Here is a 20,898-nt window from a genome sequence, read left to right on the forward strand (position 1 = left end):
CAATTTTTCCTTTGTTGGACCATGCATGTGGCATTGGAATAAAACTGTAATCTGATCATAATTCTGAGTGTATGCATTTTTATTCTCAGCAAGTAAAGTCTGGCATTCATGAAGGCAGACTGACACAGCATGACATGTCTAGCTCAGTGGCAAGTCCCAGCCTGCCCTTCTCTGGCACACCTCTACCCCCTATGGTGGATCTAGCTTCACAGCATGCAGAGGGTCATGGAAATGAAGCCTCTTTTCTGGAAAATAACTCTATCAACAAGTGCGAGACCTCAGAGTCCCCAAGTGACAAGTCCACTTGTGCCTCATATGCTGCCATAGAGGGGGCCAAAACCCAAGACTACCCTTATCCTCGGCCCATCCCAGAGGGTAAGAACGGCACGCTGCCAGTATGCACAAATCAGATATGCTGGACTGAACATATCTATTGCCCAGACAGCAACAGAATATGCCGTGGCGATTGTCAGTCGAACAAACAAATGTTGCTAGAATTGAAAAGCACAGTCACTTCTCCAATTTGTGTGTGTTTCCAGAAATGCTGCATGGCTGGTGGAGTGTGTCTGACATGGAGAACCTGCACAGTCTGGTCAAGACCCTCCATTGCCGGGGCATCAGAGAGAAGGCCTTGCAGAAACAGATCCAAAAAAATATGGAGCATATGACCAAGCTCTGTGAGAACAGCAAAGATGGTGGGTTCACATTTCCTTTGAGAGTCGGCAGACATTCAGCATTTCATGATTTTTAAAAGTATTGTTATTTGAGTTTTTAATGTGATGTGACACATTTGGCTATGGAATTTCTTTTTTAAAAGCGTTCCTTAGAAAGCAGTTTGCTTTAATGTTTTCATACATATTTGGTGGCAGCTATTGGTGTGACAGGGATGGAAAAGCAGGAGGTAAGCAAGGAGGCAGTGGAGAGCTGGTGTGTTGAGGAGAAGGCCATGGAGGTGGACATTCGCCTGCTGCGACAGGTTGAAGCTCTGGAGAGGAAAGTCATCTCCGCCAGCCTGCAGGTCAAGGTAGTGACGAGCATTTCAGCTGTTTAGAAAACCTCAGTGTTTATTCTAATTATTTCCTCGGGAAGGCCATTGAAATTTTCTTTAATATATATACCTGTGTGATTAAAATAAGGTGTTGTGATGGCCATATTTCCCTGATATCTCTGTCAGGGTTGGATGCACCCTGAGCCCCAGTCTGACAGTAAGGATCTGGTCTATCATGAGCACAAGCCCTTCTCTTCCCTGGCTCAGGAAAACAAAAGAGAGAGAGACGCCAGTCAAGAAGATGTTCCTGGCTCTATGGTGCGGCGGCCCAACAATCCCCTTGACATAGCGGTTACTAGGCTGGCAGAACTTGAGAGGAACATTGAGCGAAGGTACTTTACGAGATCTTAAAATACCACTTGTCAGACACAGGCCACCTTGCCTGTCTTTGTATTAGAAGTAGAAAATAACAATGCAAGATTCAGGACACCAGAAAGAAGAACTTGCAACTCTTTTTTTTTTTTTTTTTTTTTTTTTTTTTTTTTGTACAATTGACTTGTTCTCATGTTTCTCAGTTAATTTTACAAGTGGTCTTACTTCCCGTGACCTTTTAAGCAGTGAGGAGGAGGTGGCTCCTGGGATGAGACTGTGGCGCAAATCCCTCGGTCAAGTCCGCAGCTCAGCTCAGCTGTCACTCTGCATTCAGCAGCTGCAGAAATCCATTGCCTGGGAACGAGCCATCATGAAAGTGGTTGGTGTCACCTGCTTTCACTGCACGTTTCTCTCTCTCTCTTCATCACAGATTTGTTTACCTTATTTGATCGCATATAATAAGAGTCACCATGCAGTCTTATAAGCTGCATAGCTTCTCATTCAGTTTCATGAAAACTAATTTAAAAATATACAAGCCTTCTTAAAAACAGTCAAGGATACCAACGCAGGATGGCACAGATAGCTGGTTAAAGCTCTGGAGAAGGTTTAAATGCAGGAAAGATTTGGTAGCAGTTATATATCTCATTCACAATAAATCACTATTTTTATAATCTTTTTCAGTATCTCACTAATCTGTTTTAGCTTTAATTAAACCAGTTGGGGTAATCTATTACAATTTTTAAAGAGGGATGCTCATTTTCCTGCACCGTTTGTTGCTGTTGTTTCCAGCACTGCCAGTTCTGTCAAAAAGGAGATAATGAAGAGCTGCTCTTACTCTGTGATGGCTGTGATAGAGGCTGCCACACTTACTGCCATAAACCCAAGATCAATACAGTGCCTGATGGGGACTGGTTTTGTCCAGCTTGTGAGTCAAAGGTACATCAGCGTCCCCTGAGGGATTGATCATAGAGCCAATATTCTTTTGTGTGTGTGTGTGTGTTGTTGTTCTGGGTTTTTTGCTATTCATTTTTCAGCTCTCTGTTCATATCTATCTACCTGTGTGATGTTTAATGTGGCTCCACAGTCCTCTGCGTGTTCTTTCATACAGGAAAGCGGTCAATACCCTCATAGTAGGAAGCAGCAGAGCCGAACAGCTGGAGGAGGGAAGGAAAGCGTCGAGGGAAAACGAAGCATTAAGCCATCTGTGGATGGAGAGCTCATCAGTGAGGAGGATGCCAGAAGCAACAATGTGCCAAAGAAAGGTACCAAGGAGGTCAAAAAGAGGAAAGCAGACAACAGCCCACCCAGCTCCCAGGCCAAATTTGACAGCCCCATCTACTGTGCAAAAAAAGCCAAAACGCACAAAGATGAGCTGGGAATATGCCGGTACGCACATGCATATACTTACTGTGCAATTAGATCCTAGAAGCTTGATAATATAGCTTATGTCATTGTTTAAAATTATTAGGCTCCTGTGACACATTTTTATAATAGAATTCACATTTTAAATCACTAAAGGGTAAACAAATCAGACCGTTGTAGTGAAAAGTCATATATTTGCAATGCAAAAAGCTCAGCTGTGTCTGCTCTTTGTTCCCTGCAGAGTGCTGCTGGCTGAGCTGGAGGCCCATCAGGATGCCTGGCCTTTTCTCACCCCAGTCAACCACAGAGCTGTTCCTGGATACAGAAAAGTCATCAAGAAACCGATGGACTTCTCCACCATCAAGGAGAAGCTAACCAGTAACCAGTATGTGTTGTTGTAGTTTTTAGGATGTTTTCATAACATATCTTATTCCTAATTTTACATTTTATGACTCGGACAGTGCTCATGAGTTGAAATTAAACCCATTTCTAATCATTACAGGTATTTAAACTTGGAGACATTCATCATCGACGTGAACCTGGTTTTCGATAACTGTGAGAGATTTAACGAAGATGACTCTGAAATCGGACGAGCCGGCCACAGGATGAGGAGATTCTTCGACAAGCGATGGACTGAATTCTTGCAGTGAACACATTCCAAAGTGGACATGTCCAACTTTCTCATGGGTGTCGGAGGCCTTCTCTTCACCTGTGACCCCAAGTGACTACATGGTTATAATAAATCAATGTGCAGTTTGAAGGACAGGACTGTGGTCTGTCTGCAAGTGTAGGCAAAACACTTAATGGATTTGTATCTTCAAGTGCAATACTGTTTTGTTTATTGAAACACACTGACTGTTCGGCTCAATGTTGTTTGTGCGAAATACAATATTGAGCAGGGACTTTACTTTTTTATCATCGGTACTAAGTTATATCTCTGTGTGTGCTGTATGTGTATTTATTTTCTCAACTACTTTACATTGCATTCTTTTCAAAGCAGAGGCACGAGACTTACAATGTAACAACTGTTGAATAAATGAAAAAAAGCATTACTAACCGTACCAACAGTTCCTCTGTCTAAATGCATTCACAAGTTCACTGAGTAATGCAAAGAGGGATCACTGACACATTAAGTGCTAATTCTTTCACTCACGTCATAGTTATTACATGTTAAGTGTATTTTTACTGCACGGTCTTGATAAAGATGATATCATTGCATAAGGATGGTCGTAGCACTTAATCTGAATATCCACTCAAAGCACTCCTCAGAATTGTAGTGCCTGACTCTGAGGAGGATGTTTTTCTTTTTCTATATGCAGTGTGTGTACTGTATGTGTCCTGCACAGTATATCGTAGGAAACATTTGCAGGAGCTGTAATAGGAGCTTTCCTCCTCTTAAATGTGGTGCATAGTGTTTCATCTCCAAGCGTTTCCTTCAAACAGAGCCTTGTCAGACATCCCGTGGACTGACGTGAAACCTGCATTGGAGCTTTAATCCATTGGGGAGTCAGTGTCACGGACCGCTGGAGGCATCTCAAGACAGCTGAAGTCAGAAGACTTGAAGTAACTGCATTTTATTATGAAAATTGTGTAATGAGTAGTGACTTTTGTAGGAATATTATTTTTGAACACTGGTGTGGATGGATTAAATAAACCGGTTTTTCAAAATAGCAACACTAAGCCCTCGCTGCTGCTGTTAATATTTTTCTTAGGTACATTTTTCTTTTATTAATATCTCATATTTTAATTGTTTGTTTTCATCAGTTTGCTAAAGCTATAATAAAAATTCATATGCATGCACTAAATACACACACGTCTGTACCGGCATATTGCCAGCACATTTTTTGTCATCTTTGTGGGTTTTGGCTTTTTTTGCACAGTAGATGGGGCTGTCAAACTTTGTCTGGGAGCTGGGTAGGCTGTCGTCTCCTTTCCTCTTTTTGACCTCCTTGGTACGTTTGTTTGGCGCGCTGTTGCTGCTGGCATCCTCCTCACTGATGAGCTCTCGTATCACAGATGGCTTAATACTTAATTTTCCCTCGCTGCTTTCCTTCCCTCCTCCAGCTGTTCAGCTCTGTTGCTTCCTGCTGTGAGGGTATTGACCGCTTTCCTGATTGAAAGAACACACAGAAGACTGTGGAGCCACATTGAATGTCACAGAGGCAGATAAATATGAATTGAGGATTATCATATCTTTGACAGAGCAGGAAACAAGAGGTACAGGCAAATAAAGAGTGTTCTTTTCTATATGTACCTGGAACTTTATGTTCAAGTGACTGTGGGGTAATTTATGACCTCAGCTGTATATTCATATTATAGAGAATGGGAGGAAAAAAAATATAGTTATAATTTAAATTTTTAAAAAATGATTACAGGTGGATGGGGTAGATAAGCCAGATTTAGTGCTGTAGAGTCATTGAGCCTAATACCTGATGTCCAAAGTTACAATGAAATGTGTTAATGACAAGATATTTGTTGTAATTTTTGTTACAAATATGAAAGTCAGTCGATATTTTTGGTGTTAAAATGGCTAAATATTTCCCCATTGTTATTAAACCAGCAAAACTTGTTACATAAGTGACCCCATTCTACATAGTTATAAATCTCTGTATCGCTCGCTGTTGTTATCAGTCATGTGATGATGAGGTGGACAATGTTTACAGTGCAGTGATGTCATTTTATATAATGCAGTCTGAAGTCATGACCTTATTACTCGCTTAAAAACACAAAAGAAACCCCCAAAAATCTGTTAAACCTGTAGGTAGTTAATCCGCAGCTGGTTTCCTCTGTGTATAGTATGCATAGCTGGATGCTTTCATATCAAGAAAACAAAGGAAAATCTAAGTGTCTTTTGTGAAAATGCTTACACTCAATGTACAGTGTGTAAGAAACAACATGAAATCATCTTAAATGCTACATATTATGTACAAACTCTACCCAAACAGGAGTAGGTGGAAGTTTAACACGTATTGAGACCTGCTCCTTTTTCACAAAAAAGAGAATAAACTTAATATGTTCAGCTTTACTTCCTCTCCACTGATCAAAAAAACAGATAAGACAAGGCTTCAATTGATCACTGAGAAGGCTATCTATATACCTGCAGTTTGTATTACCTGGCTGTCACCAGCATGAGTCCAGTGTCTTGGGAGGACTATCTCTTTAGAGTCATACTGTTTGGCAAGTGTCACTTGGTAGGAAGAAAATCCTCCCAATGTTTGCAGATTTATGTAGGTGATGTGGTAATTTCCAGAAGGAAACTGTAGGATTTTTTTTCTGTCCACTTTGAGCACCACAATGCACTATTTGTAGTCTAGGACAAAGAAGATCTCTCTACACTCGTTTATGTGGCAACAGAGGACAGGAGATATGTAAACATACATAAATGTGTATATGTTTAAAAAAAAAAAAATTATATATATGAGTCAAGTATGGAGTCTTTCAGTCATATGATAGATAAACAGCACTACAGGGCAGAGGGAAAGTGCTTAAATTATATGTAAAAGGATTTGGATGCATCCAAATACTAGTGTTTACATGTTCATTTATTTTACTATTAGAGGTACTCAAAAAAAATTCTAACTTGCCTCACTGCATACATATTATATGCAAATGTTATTTATATGCATGTATATACAATCTCAGGTTATAGTCAATTAAATTATACAAAATGAAAACACTTGACTGTAAACATTGTGTAACTCCGTATCACATGACCGATAACAGCGAGAGACACAGATTTACAGCCGAGTAGAAAGAGGAAGTCGAGAAGCAGTTGCTGAGCCATAAGGAGCAACAGGTTGTGGTGACAGCTTTGTGACTTTGCTCTCTTTGGGCGAAGCGGGTAGGACAGCAGGGAGAAGAGGCGAAATCAGCTGGTTTCGTGCAGGAATATCTGAGTATTTTGCGCCACCTTGTGAGCCAACCTCTTCCAAGCCAACAGCACATCTGTCACAAAATGGTGTCTTTAATTTGCACTCTCCGACATCATACAGATGAGGTCACCTGCTGTGCCTTCTCTCCATCCCTCCTGGCGACCTCCTCCGGTGATAAAACGCTCCGTGTTTATACCACGGCCGACTTCTCGGAGCTTCCCTTTTCTCCTCTCAGGGGTCACGGCTACGGGGTCCACTGCTGCTGCTTCAGCTCCTGCGGCAGCTTCCTGCTCAGCTGCTCCACAGACGGCTCTGTCATCGTGTGGAGCGCCGAAACAGGTGAGGTGAAGGCTACGCTCGAGCACCCAGGCCGCAGTCCTCTCAGAGTTTGCGCACTGGCGCCAGACTCCTCTCTCCTGCTGGCAGGAGCCTGCGATGGCACCGCGGCCCTCTGGGACTTCCGCTCCAAAACGCTACGCAGGTACAATAAGCATCACACAGGGTCACAGTGACAATTTTAGTATAATTAATGTAATCTTCTCCAAATATGAATGTCAAAATATGCCTTAGTTAATATTAAAATAAGAGCTAACTAGTCAGACTCTTATCCAATCCGAGGTCATTTTTCTCTGTTTCCAAATAGTTTTTTGTCCACGTGACTGGAACAAAAAACAAACTACAAATTCACACGTGAAAAATGTTTTTCAGTATTTTTGTTCAAAACCAATAACGGAGTCAATAAAATATTTGCTTACTGATAAATGTCAGCTATCTGAACATGGAGTGCTTTCTTAACCCTTCTGTGTGCGGTCTTGACATAACAGTTGTACAAGTTGAGACTGGAGGTTAATAATTGAACTGGGAAAGTCTGAATCACTCTTTCCACCTTTAGAAACCTCTCTCAGCCATTATCAGCAGATGGAGTCATCGCACACATCAGTGTCTCTTCAGATTCTCTTCATGTTGCACAAAATGTAACTTGAATTTTCTATTAGACACACAAATCAAAACGGTGAGAAGGGAATAGAAAATAAACTAAAAAAATGATCTTGACATAAAGGAAAGGATCTCTTAATACATAAAACATCTTTCTACAGGATCTTTAAGTAACTGAGCTCTAATAAAGTTTTGAAACTTGCTTTGTTAATCTTCAACAGACTGGAGTAATTGTCTTAAAGTTATTGCAGGTTCGTCTTCAAGTTACAGCTCTGTCATCACAGACAGATGGAACAAAATCAAAGAGGAACCAGCTAGACAAACACGGAAGCAGCCAACTCAGTAATTCTGATTAAATAAGCCAATTAAAAAAGCATTTTATCAGGATTATTTTGTGTTTTAATCCTCAGATTTTTCACTTTTGTGCTCTGGAACAGATTTTCTGAGCACCCCTAGGCCTGCTGTGTGTCTCTGATTAATACCCACAGGTGGTTTAAATCATTAAACTCAGTGCAGGACTCCACAGCCTAAACAAATTAAATTTCCCTCCTTCGAATTTTACACACTTCCTGATAAACCTTGAAGTCTAAAGCGAGTCACACTCAAGTTGGTGCCAACATCCCCCTCCCCCCCCCCCCCCCCCCCCCCTCGCAGATGTGCCACCGTAAGCGAGGCCAGCGTCGTGGCTTGCTGCTTCTCTCCATGTGCCCAGATGTTTGTGACCGGCTGCACCCGTGGAGACCTCAAACTCTGGGATGCTTACACCAGCCTTCTGCACGCTGAGAAGGACGCTCACGACCTGGGAGTCACCTGTTGCTGCTTTGCAGCCCAGTTCATCGTTAGTAAGTTCTCTTCATTTGTTACTACTGCTGTAGAAATTCATCTGAAAATAAAATATGAGACATCAGCTGCGTTTATTGGTTTTACGTCAGGGTAAATGGGATTTCTATCTATCTTCTCACATTTTTCATCTAAATGGTGCTGGTAAATTGAGTCAAATCTTTAGAACTACAGATTCCTGTTCAAAATAAAAGTTGACCATCTCAGTTACTCACCTCATTTTCTGTGGGGCTTTTTCCCTCATCAAAACTCTTTTGCAATTTCATTGCTTTTGCTCTCCTTCCTTAGTTCCTTTTGCATTAGGTTCATCTTGCACAATTTTCAGTTTAAAAGCAACTTGCATGTAATCCTAGAAGCAAAGTACCTGGCTCCAATAAAGACACTTGTTATGTTAGTGTTACTGCTGTATGTGCTGTAATGAATGGGTTGCAGCTAAAAAGCAGGCCGTCAGATGATATTTGCCGCCCTCTGCTTTCAGACGCATTCAAGCATGAATCTTAACAAAAAGGGGATGTGGCTTCTTTGGCTCTGCAGATGGCTGCTGTGTGGAGTTTCGACTGGCCTCCTGCGGACAGGACAGCCAGCTGAAAATATGGATTGTTTCCCAGCGTGAAGGAGCAGGTAGGCCGACCCCTCTGCCCCAGCTTCCCCACCTGAGTGCTCCCTCACTCGATTGCCGAGCGGGAGAGACAGGGAGGGAGAGTGTGCTGACTGCTTCAACCTTGAAACCTCTCTGCAGAATAGAAGAATTTTATTAGTGTGTGGAGTAAATCAGCTGCAGACTGACTCATTAATTATGGATCACTTTAAGACATTCTGCTGAAATACAGCAGCAGCAGCAGAGGTGTGTGCGTGTGAGTGTGTGAGAAAGAGTTGGAAGGAAATCAGTTGCATGTATCCATGATGACATTTACATCTTGTACAAGCAGCAGCAGAGGAGGAACATTTGTGTATGTTCACACGTACGTACCCCGGCTACAGACTGTATTTTTCGTTATGTATGTGAACACACCATGTTGTTAGGTTCCAATATGTGTTGCTATGGTAACAGCCATTTCTTGGGAGGATTTGATGTGTCCCACGTGGTGACCCAAGTCCGTGGAGATTTTTTTTTTTTCCTTTATCTCCGAGGGACACCAGACAACGTCTGTCCTCATTTCATTATGCTTTAGATTTTTTTTATTTTTTTTGTCCTCAGATGTGAAGGAGGTTGAGCTCGGCCTTTTTTGAAATGTGCACTTATCTTGTCTTGGCATGAGGACTGTGCGCTCGAACCTCTCTTCCACTATTTTATGAAAAAGAGACTCAAGTGTACGTGATTTAGGGAAGCAAGGGGCGCATTTCAAAGCTGAGATTGCTGTCGAAATGGAAAATTTTTTCTAGTCCCCGCTTTTGTTTTTGTGTGAGTGTGTACAAGCCCCATGTGTTCACGGAAAAATCTCTAATTCCAGCTTTGCATATTAGCTCCATGGGTCGAGCCTTTAATGCTGTCAGATCTGAAGCATTCCCTTCAAGTCACCTATCAACACATGCTGACATCTCCAATCCACACGTCACATTTGTTTAGTTTATTTTGGTCTCACTTGTATAGTTAATTTGTCGGGTTTAATCAGGCGTTACGGTTTTCTACTCCACTGTGGTGTTTCACATCAATCAGGAATATGCCTGGAAATAACACATTAACCTCCCAGAGAAAATGGTGTGTTTATGTTTTATTGCTGAAGAGAAAAAGGGGAGAAGGTTTGACTTAATGCATGTGTATTCGCAGGATGATTATATAAATGCTGCTGCAGATCAGTTGGTTTTAGCATGAAGAATTAATGCAGTCGATGTGAGTTTATTGGCAAAAATAAAAATCATTTGTTTCCAAGTAGTTGTCAGCAGGGGGCACAGCTACAAGGGGGAAAAAAGTCATCTACCTCTACTTCTTTTTCTGGACTTCAGTCAACTGCTGAGATCGAATACAGACACAATTTAACTTTGGTCTCATCTTGCTTGTGTGTGTTGAACCCCAGCCTGTACCATGAAGCTGCTTCAGACTCTCACCAGCCAGACGGCCCCAGTTCTGTCTTGTGCCTTCTCCTCTGATGGAGAATGGGTTGTCTCGGGGTAAGACGCTAATCACACTCTCTGTCACAAACATACACACACATGAAAATCACTTCCTCCAGTGTTTTCATCCCATAATTCCCCCTGCTTCAGCAACTAATTATTGATATTTGTACCTTTCAGGTCACGTTTAATATTCTATTTGTGTTATTAGTTCCTATCATAATTTGATACAATTCATATTCAAATTCATTTTTTTCTGTCTGCATTTTTTTTTCTGCGCTTTAAACGGCCGTGCCATGGTGAGCACTGATCGTGCTGTTCTCTCAGTCGACCACAGGAGGAGTGCATTTTGTTATCATATAGCTTCTGCTCGGTCCTTCTGTTGTCCCTGGCTGAAATTCAAACACGCTGAAGGTTAATCTGTGCTCTGCGTGGTGGGTTTTCGTGTGTGTGCGTGTGTTTATTTTAGAAAAGAATCCCTTTTTTCTGCTCATTATTCTACAATGTGAATGCACGCATATGCACGCCGCAAATGAAGTTGACTTTGTTTACTCTAAATATTCAACAGCTCCGTGGATAAAAGTGTCGCAGTATATGATGCGGTAAGTAAAGCGCAAACACGCCACCCATAATATGGGGTTGGGGGGGAGGTTTGTTGTTGTTTGCTGCTATAGTTAACTGTGGTCGAGGACTTCTAAACAATAAATCACAGCGTCCATAAACACAGATGTCAAACATTCCCGTTTCGTGTGTTTGGACTTTGTGTACAGAGCCTGGGAACCGTGCTCCAAACTTTGAAACAACATGACAGGTAAATGACCCGGCCTGACCTCCCACCGCAATGCAATCTCTGCAGCTATTAGACAAACAGCAGAATAGGAGTCCTGGTGTTTCAGATCAAAAAGTGTGATTTTTACTTGATTAGCTTTTCCCAGAAGCACCGGGTGCAGTGGTGCAAAAGTATATTCCCCGGCACTGCTTTTGCACCGTCATTGATGTGGCACCACAGGTAAGAAGCAGCACACCGCTTTGATGTCCTTGAAAGAGTTTAAGATGCTGCACGATCTAAGGCTAGTTTTTTGGGGGGTTTTTTCCTTTCGTAAGTGTCGAGGGAACCAGATTTTTAAGGCCGCTCTCTTCCTGTGCCAGTTTCAGTCAATTACACACACACACCTTTCACATTCCCGTTCCTCTTGCTCCTTCCTGCAGGTATGTAACCACCGTTGCGCTATCTCCCACCTTTCCCTGGATTGCAACGGGCTCTATGGACAGATCGGTAAACGTGTGGAGAATTGGAGATGAGGATGACAGCACTGGTAAATACTCAGCAGAGGATTGTTTAAGTTGGCACCAGCAAATGCACAATCACTCCTCTTTTTAAAACAAAATGTTAGCAGTGGTACAAAGCCCAGAAGCCATTTGCAGCGCCAAAGATTCCCAAAAGAGTGTTTTGGGAGTTGTCCAGCCAGAGAAGCTCCTATTACATGTGTACTCCTGTCTGGCTGCAGTGTCTAGAGGAGGAATTGTGATTGATGTTTATTAGTGCAGCAGGGCAAAGTACCACTGAGCCTTGGAAGGCTGTTCCTATGGAGGCAAACACTGCTTAAAACCAAAAAAAAGGTTATACCACAACATGAAAGAAAATATTTGGAATACTAAATGAAAAGGTGCAATCGTTAGACATCTGGAAGCCTTGAAGCTTCATCATTGCAGCTTCCCTATCTGCCATTAGTCAGGCTGATGTTGACAAAGTAAATTCCATCTCTATGAAGATCTGCCTTTTTTTATGCCTCTCTCTATCTCCCCTTTAATCTTGTTTCTTTCTCTCGTTTCACACATTGAACCTATTCCCTTTTATGTTTTTCGGCAGCAGCTGAATCAAAGGAGACACAGTGCCAAGGTAAATAAATGCATCACACTGTTTTGCCCTTAGAAATCTTCAGTTATTCAGCTACTCTTTCAGCTTAAACCAGTGCTGATTTATTTTAATTCTTCACATTCTTTATGGATGGTCCAGGTCTCAGCATCTAGTACAGCTGCTTGGATAATTCAATTTGTGGATCTACTGTTTTGTTTTTACTTGTGATGGTTTTTTGTTTGTCGTTTATTGTGCAGCACTGTACAAAAGTCTCGAGCCGACCCTCATTTTTCCATATTTTGCTAGTAAACCCAAACTTAGAATTATTAAACATATGCAAAGGACTTTCAAAGTTCTCTGGATGCTGGCTGCCTTTTGTTCTGACTGGTAGTGTCCCATTGTGTGTGTTTTTTATATCTAGGTATGCTTTTACTGCATTGGCGGTGTGTTTGGGACCATTGTCATGCCAAAAATGAATCTGTTTTCAATCACACTTCCCAGATAGTATTGCATGGTGAATCAGAATCTGATCGTTCTTTTGTTTTTGTTCATAATTCCATCGAAAATCCATCGATTTTCACAAGATCTCCAACAACACAGGCTGAAATGCAGCCCAGAACCAAGAAAGAGCCAAATTTCCCCTTGCAGCTGGGCTCAGCTTAGTTTTCCTAGTGTTTTTTTTTTTCCCACAATCATTTCCAAAAACAGAGCCATAATGTTAAAACTAAAGAAGTGTTGTTTTGACTATAGTGGCCTGGAGTGAAGTGTATGATGTTGAATACTCTCTAAAACTATAGTAGTGGTCATAAATGAAAACTTGCTCCTAGAGTAATTAGTCTGTGTTTGCCTCATCTCTTGGTTAATGAGCATTATGAATGAATGAACAGGAAGGTCTTTAGAGCAGCGGTCCCCAACCTTTTTTGCGCCACGGACCGGTTTATGCCCGACAATATTTTCACGGACCGGCCTTTAAAGTGTCGCGGATAAATACAACAAAATAAAACTAGTACTGGTACCAAAAAAAAGAAGATTCATTCATAACACACGTGAAAAGACCCAGGAAAACAGAGTTAACGATAAAAAACGATAACAAAATAACGCTAAAAACCCTGAAAAAAAAAACAAACCCTGAAAACCATACATTTCACACCCGAGCCTCAACTCTCGCGGCCTGGTACCAAACGACTCACGGACCGGTACCGGTCCATGGCCCGGGGGTTGGGGACCGCTGCTTTGGAGAACTGACCTGAAAATAAACCAATAGGTTTTTTGAAGCGAAGAAATGTGTCACCAAGTGTAGATAGTTTGGGTTTTTTTTTTTTTCAGTAACAATGAGAGTCTTTTGCAGAAAAACGTGCCTTCAGGATATGGTTTTGCAGGCTAATGTAGGACTGATTTATTGTTGGGATTTGTTGACAAGAAGAAATGAAGCTCGCCAGTCTATAAGATGTAGAGAATGGAAATGATGAAGAAGTCTTCATATGTGAATCTGTCTGAGTAATCAAACGCAGCATTCTGAGCTATTTCAGTCAACTGCCATGCTTTGACACAGTGTTACCAGCTCCTTAGACTTGGAGACTCGAGGTGCTGCTGCCAGGGCTGCAGAGAGGAGCTCCTGCTTTTGTGCACGCTGGTTGACCGTCATGGGTTACTTGAAATTTAATGGAGCTCAGCTATCATTAATTCCACCTGTGCTTTCACTACTGTGACGAGTCAAGAATTCAGCTTTGAAAAGGGTCTATGGAAGGTTTTGCATCACCTCAGATTTAACATTCAGTTTCCAGGAGAAAGCCCTCTTTTTTTTCCACAGTCAGACAGAAAACAGCTTAAATAATTTACTATTTTTATTTATTTATCATTTATTATTATTATCATTATTATCATTATCATAGCTGTTCTTATGTTATTGTTTTTTTAATGTCTAGATTTTGATTAGATTAGTTAAACATAACCCTGATTGGATTCAAATGCAGTCCAGCAACAGACATGTTTTCAGGTGGGCATTAAAGAGCAGAATTTTATGTGGAAGATTTTTTTAATTTTTTTATTTTAGGGTAGCAGAGACAGCAAGAGGTGGAGGGGAAAACCTAACACATGGTTAAGGTAGTAATGAGCTACACACCTCAAGTCTTCAGGTTTAATCCTGGTTAATGACTGCCAATGTGAACTATGAAGCTGCTGTGAGGTTTCATTAATGGGGCCAACGCACAACAGGCCAGTTTGTCGCCACGTTGTATGATGAATGATGGCCACATAGTGTCGCGAAGGTTGACGAGCTACATGCTGGCGGAGCCTGAAATAACACACCCCTGGGTTTCATTTTCTTTCCTTTGGGAGATCACATACTTGTGTGTGAGGTCAGGTGTGTGTGCTTGGAATACTCATAATGTGGGGCTACTGTTCAGCAACACTGGGGAAAAAGCAAGTCTCCACTGAACTACACCATGACAACTCAGTGTAAGGTTAGCATAAGATTAATGTAAATGTCCTCAGCATGTTTGAGTGTGCATCAAAGTAATTATCACTCACAGAGGGGACATGTCCTTTTACTGTGGAGTGCGAATGGAATCTGTTTGTTTGACAACGGGTATGTTTTGTTGCAGGAGTTAGGGGAATAATCACAGAGCACTTCCTGGCTCCCTGTTGTGTGTTTTGCAGGAAGGAAGTTGCCAGGTCACTCCGGGTTGCTGCTCACTGATTGGTCAGAGGACGATGTGCAGACTTGGCTGCGTGACGAGGGACTAGTGGAGCTCGTCGGTGTCTTTAAAGCCAACAACATTGATGGACCAGAGCTTAGCCAGCTGAACAAGGAAACAGCAGCTGAGCTTGGAATTGGTGAGGATGGAATTTAAAGCAACCACTAACATCAGTGTACACTTCACTGACACACACTGGGATTCTGTGCTTTTGTGAGGATTTATTCCCTGATCCTAACACATAACAAGACTGAATTAGAAAGCATGATGTAAGCTGCTTTTATTGATGCTCTGATTTATTTTTTCCCCTCCAAAAACTCCTCCCAAATAGTGATGTGATTTAAGGGCGTGAAGCAGCAGCATGTCTGTCTGCTTATACAATCGCAAATCACGCTGGGATGACAGTACCCTGCTGGATGACCTTTACCTCGGGAACAATGATAATCCTGCTGACAACAAGATTAGTCCCCTCAGGTTCGACCAAGGTCACAGTGCAGAAAGGCTCCATACAAACTGTGGCCAGAAAAAAAGAAATCACAACTCATGTAGGCAGCAACATCACAGTACAGCTGCAAATAATGTGCAAATGTCAGCATTATTATCTCCACTGAAGCAATTAAACATTCACACAAATTCAAAAATGAAATTTACAGTGCCTTTCTTATTTCTTTTTGTTGGCATATTTGTCAAACTGAAACGTTTCAGATCATCAAACAAATTTGAATATCAGTTGAAGATAACCCAAATGAGTAAATACAAAATGCAGTTTGTGAATGATTTCAATTTATTAAGAGAAAAAAAGTTATCTGGCCTTTTGCGATAAAGTAGTTGTCACCCTGCCCCAGTTCACTAGCCACCGATCTCATTACTGTCAGATCTGTTGAATCAAGAAATCACCACAAAAAACATGCCACATCATGCCACAACCAAAAGAAACTTTAGAAGACATGAGAAACACAGTCATTGACATCTATCAGTCTGGAAATGGTTACAGCACCATTTCTAAGGCTTTGTGTTATCAGCGAACCACAGTGAGAGCCACACATGGAGAAAACTTGGAACAGCAGCGAGCCTTCCCAGGAGTGGCCAGCCTTCCAAAATTACTCCAGCAATGTATCGACAACTCAAAAGAAAAATAGGATCCTTGGGAGAGTTTCAAGGTGAAAGTCTGAGTCCAGTTACACATCGTGTAATACTAACACAGAATTTAGTAAAAAGAATATCATACCATGATGGTGGTAGTCAATGGTGTAGGGCTGCTTTGCTACTTTGGGGCCTGGACGACTTGCTGTAATTGATAAAACCTTGAGTTCTGCATTCTACCAGAAAATCCTGAAGGAGAATATCCACGCTATGAAGGTCAAGCATTGTGCAGTAGGTCAATGATCCAAACTGAAAACCCCCAAAACAAAACCCCAAATTAAGGTTTTGGCCCAATTAAAGTCTAGACTTGAATTGAAATGAGCCGTTCATGCTCAAAAACCCTCCACGTGTGGTTGAATTAAAACAGTTCTGCAAGGAAAAGTGGACCAAGATTCCTCCACAGCGATGTGAAAGACTGCCAGTTATCTCAAACACTTGATTGTAGTTCTTGCTGCCAAGTGTTGCACAACAATTCATTAGGTTTAGGGGGTGATTACTTTTAAATTTTGGACCAAGTAAGTTTTAGATGTCATCATTTAACAACAGTATTTTGTATTAACTGAAGTTATTTTAGTCTAATATTGAAATTGGATTGATGATCTAAACATGTAAGTGTGTCAAATGTGCAAAAAATAAGAAATCAGGAAGGGGACAAATACTTCACACACTGTAAGGTTAAAATATTTTAGAATAGGTAGCCAGACAGAGTCAGGCTGTTACCCCTTTTCCCTCCTATGTATGTCAGCTTAGTAAAGTCCTATCTGGAGTTCTTTTTGTAAACACACAGTTTTAAAGGAAATTTGCAGTTTGCATGCTGCATTGGAGCCATAACGCCCAGAAATCCTGCCTCTTGCCTAATTGCGAGTACTTTGTGCCAATTGTAATCAGCTGAATCACAATCTCTCCCTTAATCACAGTAAAAGCAGAAGCGTTAAAGCCAACTTTCCCCCTGCTTGCTGTTCAGTAATGCAAAGCATGCCTTATGTCTTTTCCATGTGTTTGGTATGGAGGACAGCTCTCATCATTACCACAGAATGAGGACAGAGGAAACGGCAGATTGCCACATTTCGTGGCCTTTTTGTGCTGCACAACCAACAACTATCATTTTCCATCCATGCTGCTTGTGTAAATGTGTGCACATGCATAGACAAACAGTCGCTCACACATGCTGCAGACACACACAGAGCAAATTGGATTCCAGCGCACTTTACTCGATGAAATATTCATGAATCTTTGAGTAAGGGGAGGGGGGAAAAGTTCCTCCAATATAATTCGGCATATCTCTGTGGAAACAGCCTCATTCTGCACTTTTATTGTAGCCCTGCATCAAATTATCTATCTAAATGTAAAGTGGACGCTATAGTTCTAATGGCTTATGTCTCCACGAAAAAGATGTGTGGGAACTTATGGAAATCTTAAATGAAGCATTACCCTGTTAAGTGTAGTTTTTCCATCTAAGAGTCGTTTATTGGATGACTCAGATTGGTTCGGGGGGTTTCAATGTGAGAAGGCGTTTGATTGGACGCTGCAATTTTTCCAATAGGATCTGAACTACTTGTTGTTCCGACAGCACGTCTTCCCTGCTTCATCTGCGTTTCAACTTAAATGCAGCGTTTTCAAGGCACAGACTTAATGGTAAAGGCGAGTCAGTCTGTATAATGTGAGCGTGAATTCTTTCCTCCCTCCATCTCTGCTTCCTGCTCAGTGAATGAGTGCAAAATTAAGACAAACTCACAACATTTAATTTCCCCAGTAAGTGAAGTGACTGGTCCCCTGTGAGCATTAGCTGATTGTGAAGACCTCTCCAGTTTGTTGGAGGCTGATTGCATCCTATAAATGGATCAAATATTCACCAGTACATCATGATGTATGATAGAAAAATTTAGAGCGCATACTGTATATCAGTATGAATTCAATTTCAACTATTGCACACGCCGCTATTTGCAAACCAAACTACACACAAACTATCCAGAAGTGTAATCATTAGAAACAACTTTAAGCCACAGTTGTATAAAAGTTGCAAAAATCCTTGCAACTTTGCATTTTGGCCATCCAAACTCAGTATTACATGACCTTGGCACATCAATGATAAACCTCAGTACAGCTCATGAAAACATTTCTTATTCACTCATCCAGGCCTGTATCTCCCTGTGAAGACACTAAGGTCAAGTCATTGAATTTTTTACTTAAGTAAGAGAACACTCTGCATAGGTTATAAAAACAGTGTATATATATATATATATATATATATATATATATATATATTTAGTTCAGGCCAGTATATAAATAAAAAATCTTACTTTCCAAACAGAACCTTATTCCAGTATGCAGAATTGATGGCAACAAAAAATATTCTCCAAATTTGCTGAAACAAACATGTCTGGTATGTTGTCTTCATACTGGTTAATTTCCATACAAGGTGTATATGATTTGCATATCACTAAAATCAGTTTTATTTCCATTTCACCCTGTGCACCAACTTGTTTGAAAGTGAGTTTTATTATAGACTGTATATCGAAGATGGACAAAACCAATGCAGCAATGGGTTTTGGAGTTACTTTTTTTTTTTTGTTTTTTTTTTGTTTTAGTTAGTAACGTTCATCTCTAGACTTAAATCACACAGATGAATATTATTTATAATTTGTGCTACATTACATACAAATAAAATGCTACACTTCTTGGATTGTCTGTAAAGCAACTGGATTAAAGAAACACAAACATGACTGAGAGGTCTGGTGCAATTACTCAGATTAGCAGAGAGTGTGGTAGTCTGCAGCTACTTAAAACTGTAATGTCCCTAAAAATTCACACTAAGCATAAATATAAAAATGAATTATCCATCCATTCTCTGCTGCCTATCCTTTTCAGGGTCGCTGGAGCCTATCCCAACTTTCTCGGGGCCACATTTGGTGTTAGTTAAACCATAAAGGCTGCATAAAATTTCCTGAAAATGTATTTTTTGTGACGTCAGCTTAAAATTTTTTGGATGCATGCGATGATTTAGCAGTCACCTATAGCGATAGGAAGGAATAAATGAGCTTTTTCTCTCTTTTTGTTTTGGCTGTCACCATATGTGAACCAAATCTTCAGGACTTGTGAAAGAAAATGTCACTGCAGCTGCTCTCTCTGTCTGAATGAGACCTACACCTCCACGGCACTGCCATTATACGCCGACACACCACTAATCATGTGCGGCTCTATAGGTCATCACTCCATTTTAGCTGGTGGTGAAATTTGCAGCTGACGATAAATTCACTGGGGGCTGTCAGTGGGCAGAGACATGCAGCTGTGTGCAGAGTGAGTTTCCTCTTTTTGGACCTGTTGGAGTTTAATTTCCGAGCAGGATAATGAGAGACGTTAGCTAAGCAGCCATCATGACACAGCGAGGTGTCTGGCTCTTTGTGTCTCAGTACAGAGTGATCATGTGCAAGTTCAGATTTATCCTCCCTTTTGTTCTGAGAGAGAACAAAGTCAGTCTGTTCAGTGCCTGCTGCCTCGCTGCGTCAACCCAAATTCATTGAAATCGCTATTGAATACCATTAACATACAACAGTCTTTGGTTGGTCTTTGTAAGGTAATGATAATGAGGTTTAAATGATGCCAAATGAAATGTTGAGACCAGCCTTTTTACTACATTTGAAAATTAACAAAAGGTGCACGGTACTCGATATAAATCACCATCATGGCTAAAAAGGACACTGAACGGCGTTTTGGTTTTTTAGAGTCGGTGGGCCTTCGTGGTCGTCTCCTGAGGAGAATCGAGGCCCTGAAGGCAGAGCAGAATGGTTCAGAAGCCCCAGATGAATTCCTGTGCCCAATCACCAGAGAGCTGATGAAGGATCCGGTCATTGCTGCAGGTTAGTTTACAAATTAAAAGCACTTGGTCCCTAGCGTCTTAAACTGAGCCAAAGATGGGGACAGCTTCACTATAAAGATTTTTACTTGTATTATCTCAGTGTATTTGGGATGTCACTGTATGTGTGCTCCACAGATGGCTATTCCTATGAGCGGGAATCTATTGAGAGCTGGATTAGAGGCAAGAATAAAACCAGCCCCATGACAAACCTTCCTCTGCAGACAACACTCCTCACCCCCAACAGGTCTCTGAAGATGGCTATAACGCGGTGGAAGTCGAACCAGGAGTAGCTCAACATCTGATAACAAAAGCTGATTGAAGTAATTATGAATTTGTTCAGGGTGCTATTCAAGAGTCACATCTGGCGAAGTGATCAGAATCTGAGATCCCAGAGAAGTTGACTGATATTTATACAGTAAATAACTATTATTTTTAGCTATATTTTACATAACTGTCAAATATACTTGTATTTAAAGAGAGAATCTCTAAAGCAACACTGTAACTATGCAATTTTAATGTGCCTTTAAAAAAATAAAGTGAAGTACAACTCAAAATCCTTTTTTTTTTTAATAAAAAGAATAAAATGGGTTTGCTTTCACAGCCTTATTTGGACTGGCATGACTATTAGCATATCGCTAATGGAGGCTGATGCTAGAACTTTAGATTTACTGCATTTATCTGTGCAACTGGCATCACGTGTTTTTGACTGTGACTTGAGTTAGCATTATCAAAAATCGGTCATTATTTGGCTAATATTCAGCAACCTTTATATAATCTTACTCCAGTTATTAATTACTTACTAAGTACTATAGTGTGACATTTTAAAACCTACTGTAGCTTTACTCTGTTACTAACAGCTTGCAGTGGTTTATTCTAGCTCAGTAATTCTGGAAGATGCCATGTAAAACTGAATGCTGTTGTTT

The 20,898-nt window shown here is 41.0% G+C and overlaps 2 protein-coding genes across 17 annotated transcripts in view; both read left to right on the forward strand.

The window, feature by feature from the left end:
• The window catches only part of LOC147311660 (bromodomain adjacent to zinc finger domain protein 2B-like), a 51,855-nt gene extending 47,369 nt beyond the window's left edge, over nt 1-4,486 (forward strand). For 10 of the 14 annotated variants that reach the window (XM_086267868.1, XM_086267876.1, XM_086267880.1 and 7 more), the window contains 9 exons: nt 90-375; nt 540-695; nt 870-1,024; nt 1,175-1,380; nt 1,604-1,739; nt 2,150-2,296; nt 2,469-2,746; nt 2,964-3,107; nt 3,225-4,485. In XM_086267868.1, coding sequence (XP_086123994.1) covers nt 90-375; nt 540-695; nt 870-1,024; nt 1,175-1,380; nt 1,604-1,739; nt 2,150-2,296; nt 2,469-2,746; nt 2,964-3,107; nt 3,225-3,372 — 1,656 coding nt within the window. In that variant the 3' untranslated portion in view covers nt 3,373-4,485. Of the gene's footprint in view, nt 1-89; nt 376-539; nt 696-869; nt 1,025-1,174; nt 1,381-1,603; nt 1,740-2,149; nt 2,297-2,468; nt 2,747-2,963; nt 3,108-3,224 lie in introns of all 14 variants that reach the window. The other 4 variants (XM_086267879.1, XM_086267869.1, XM_086267875.1 and 1 more) reach the window with 3 other exon arrangements.
• Nucleotides 4,487-4,986: 500 nt separating this feature from the next.
• Nucleotides 4,987-20,519, forward strand: LOC147311661 (WD repeat, SAM and U-box domain-containing protein 1-like). Of its 3 annotated transcripts, none has more exons than XM_086267887.1 (12): nt 4,987-7,075; nt 8,185-8,372; nt 8,905-8,991; nt 10,386-10,479; nt 10,991-11,024; nt 11,193-11,233; nt 11,348-11,431; nt 11,632-11,738; nt 12,296-12,322; nt 14,939-15,115; nt 19,842-19,976; nt 20,111-20,519. In XM_086267887.1, exons 1-12 carry the CDS (start codon nt 6,678-6,680, stop codon nt 20,263-20,265), a joined length of 1,527 nt encoding a protein of 508 aa, XP_086124013.1. In that variant the 5' UTR covers nt 4,987-6,677; the 3' UTR covers nt 20,266-20,519. The 3 variants fall into 3 exon arrangements, with proteins under 3 accessions (XP_086124013.1, XP_086124011.1, XP_086124014.1); XM_086267885.1 differs by having other exon boundaries at nt 4,997-7,075; nt 12,293-12,322; XM_086267888.1 differs by lacking the exon at nt 11,348-11,431 and having other exon boundaries at nt 5,002-7,075; nt 12,293-12,322.
• The last annotated feature ends 379 nt before the right edge of the window (nt 20,520-20,898 follow it).

Source organism: Aulonocara sp. 'chitande type north' Nkhata Bay, linkage group LG16 (genome assembly GCF_057382095.1).
Source record: "Aulonocara sp. 'chitande type north' Nkhata Bay isolate Kocher_YH1m ecotype deep benthic linkage group LG16, A_spYH_male_GT1.1, whole genome shotgun sequence".
Taxonomy (NCBI): Eukaryota; Metazoa; Chordata; class Actinopteri; order Cichliformes; family Cichlidae; genus Aulonocara; species Aulonocara sp. 'chitande type north' Nkhata Bay.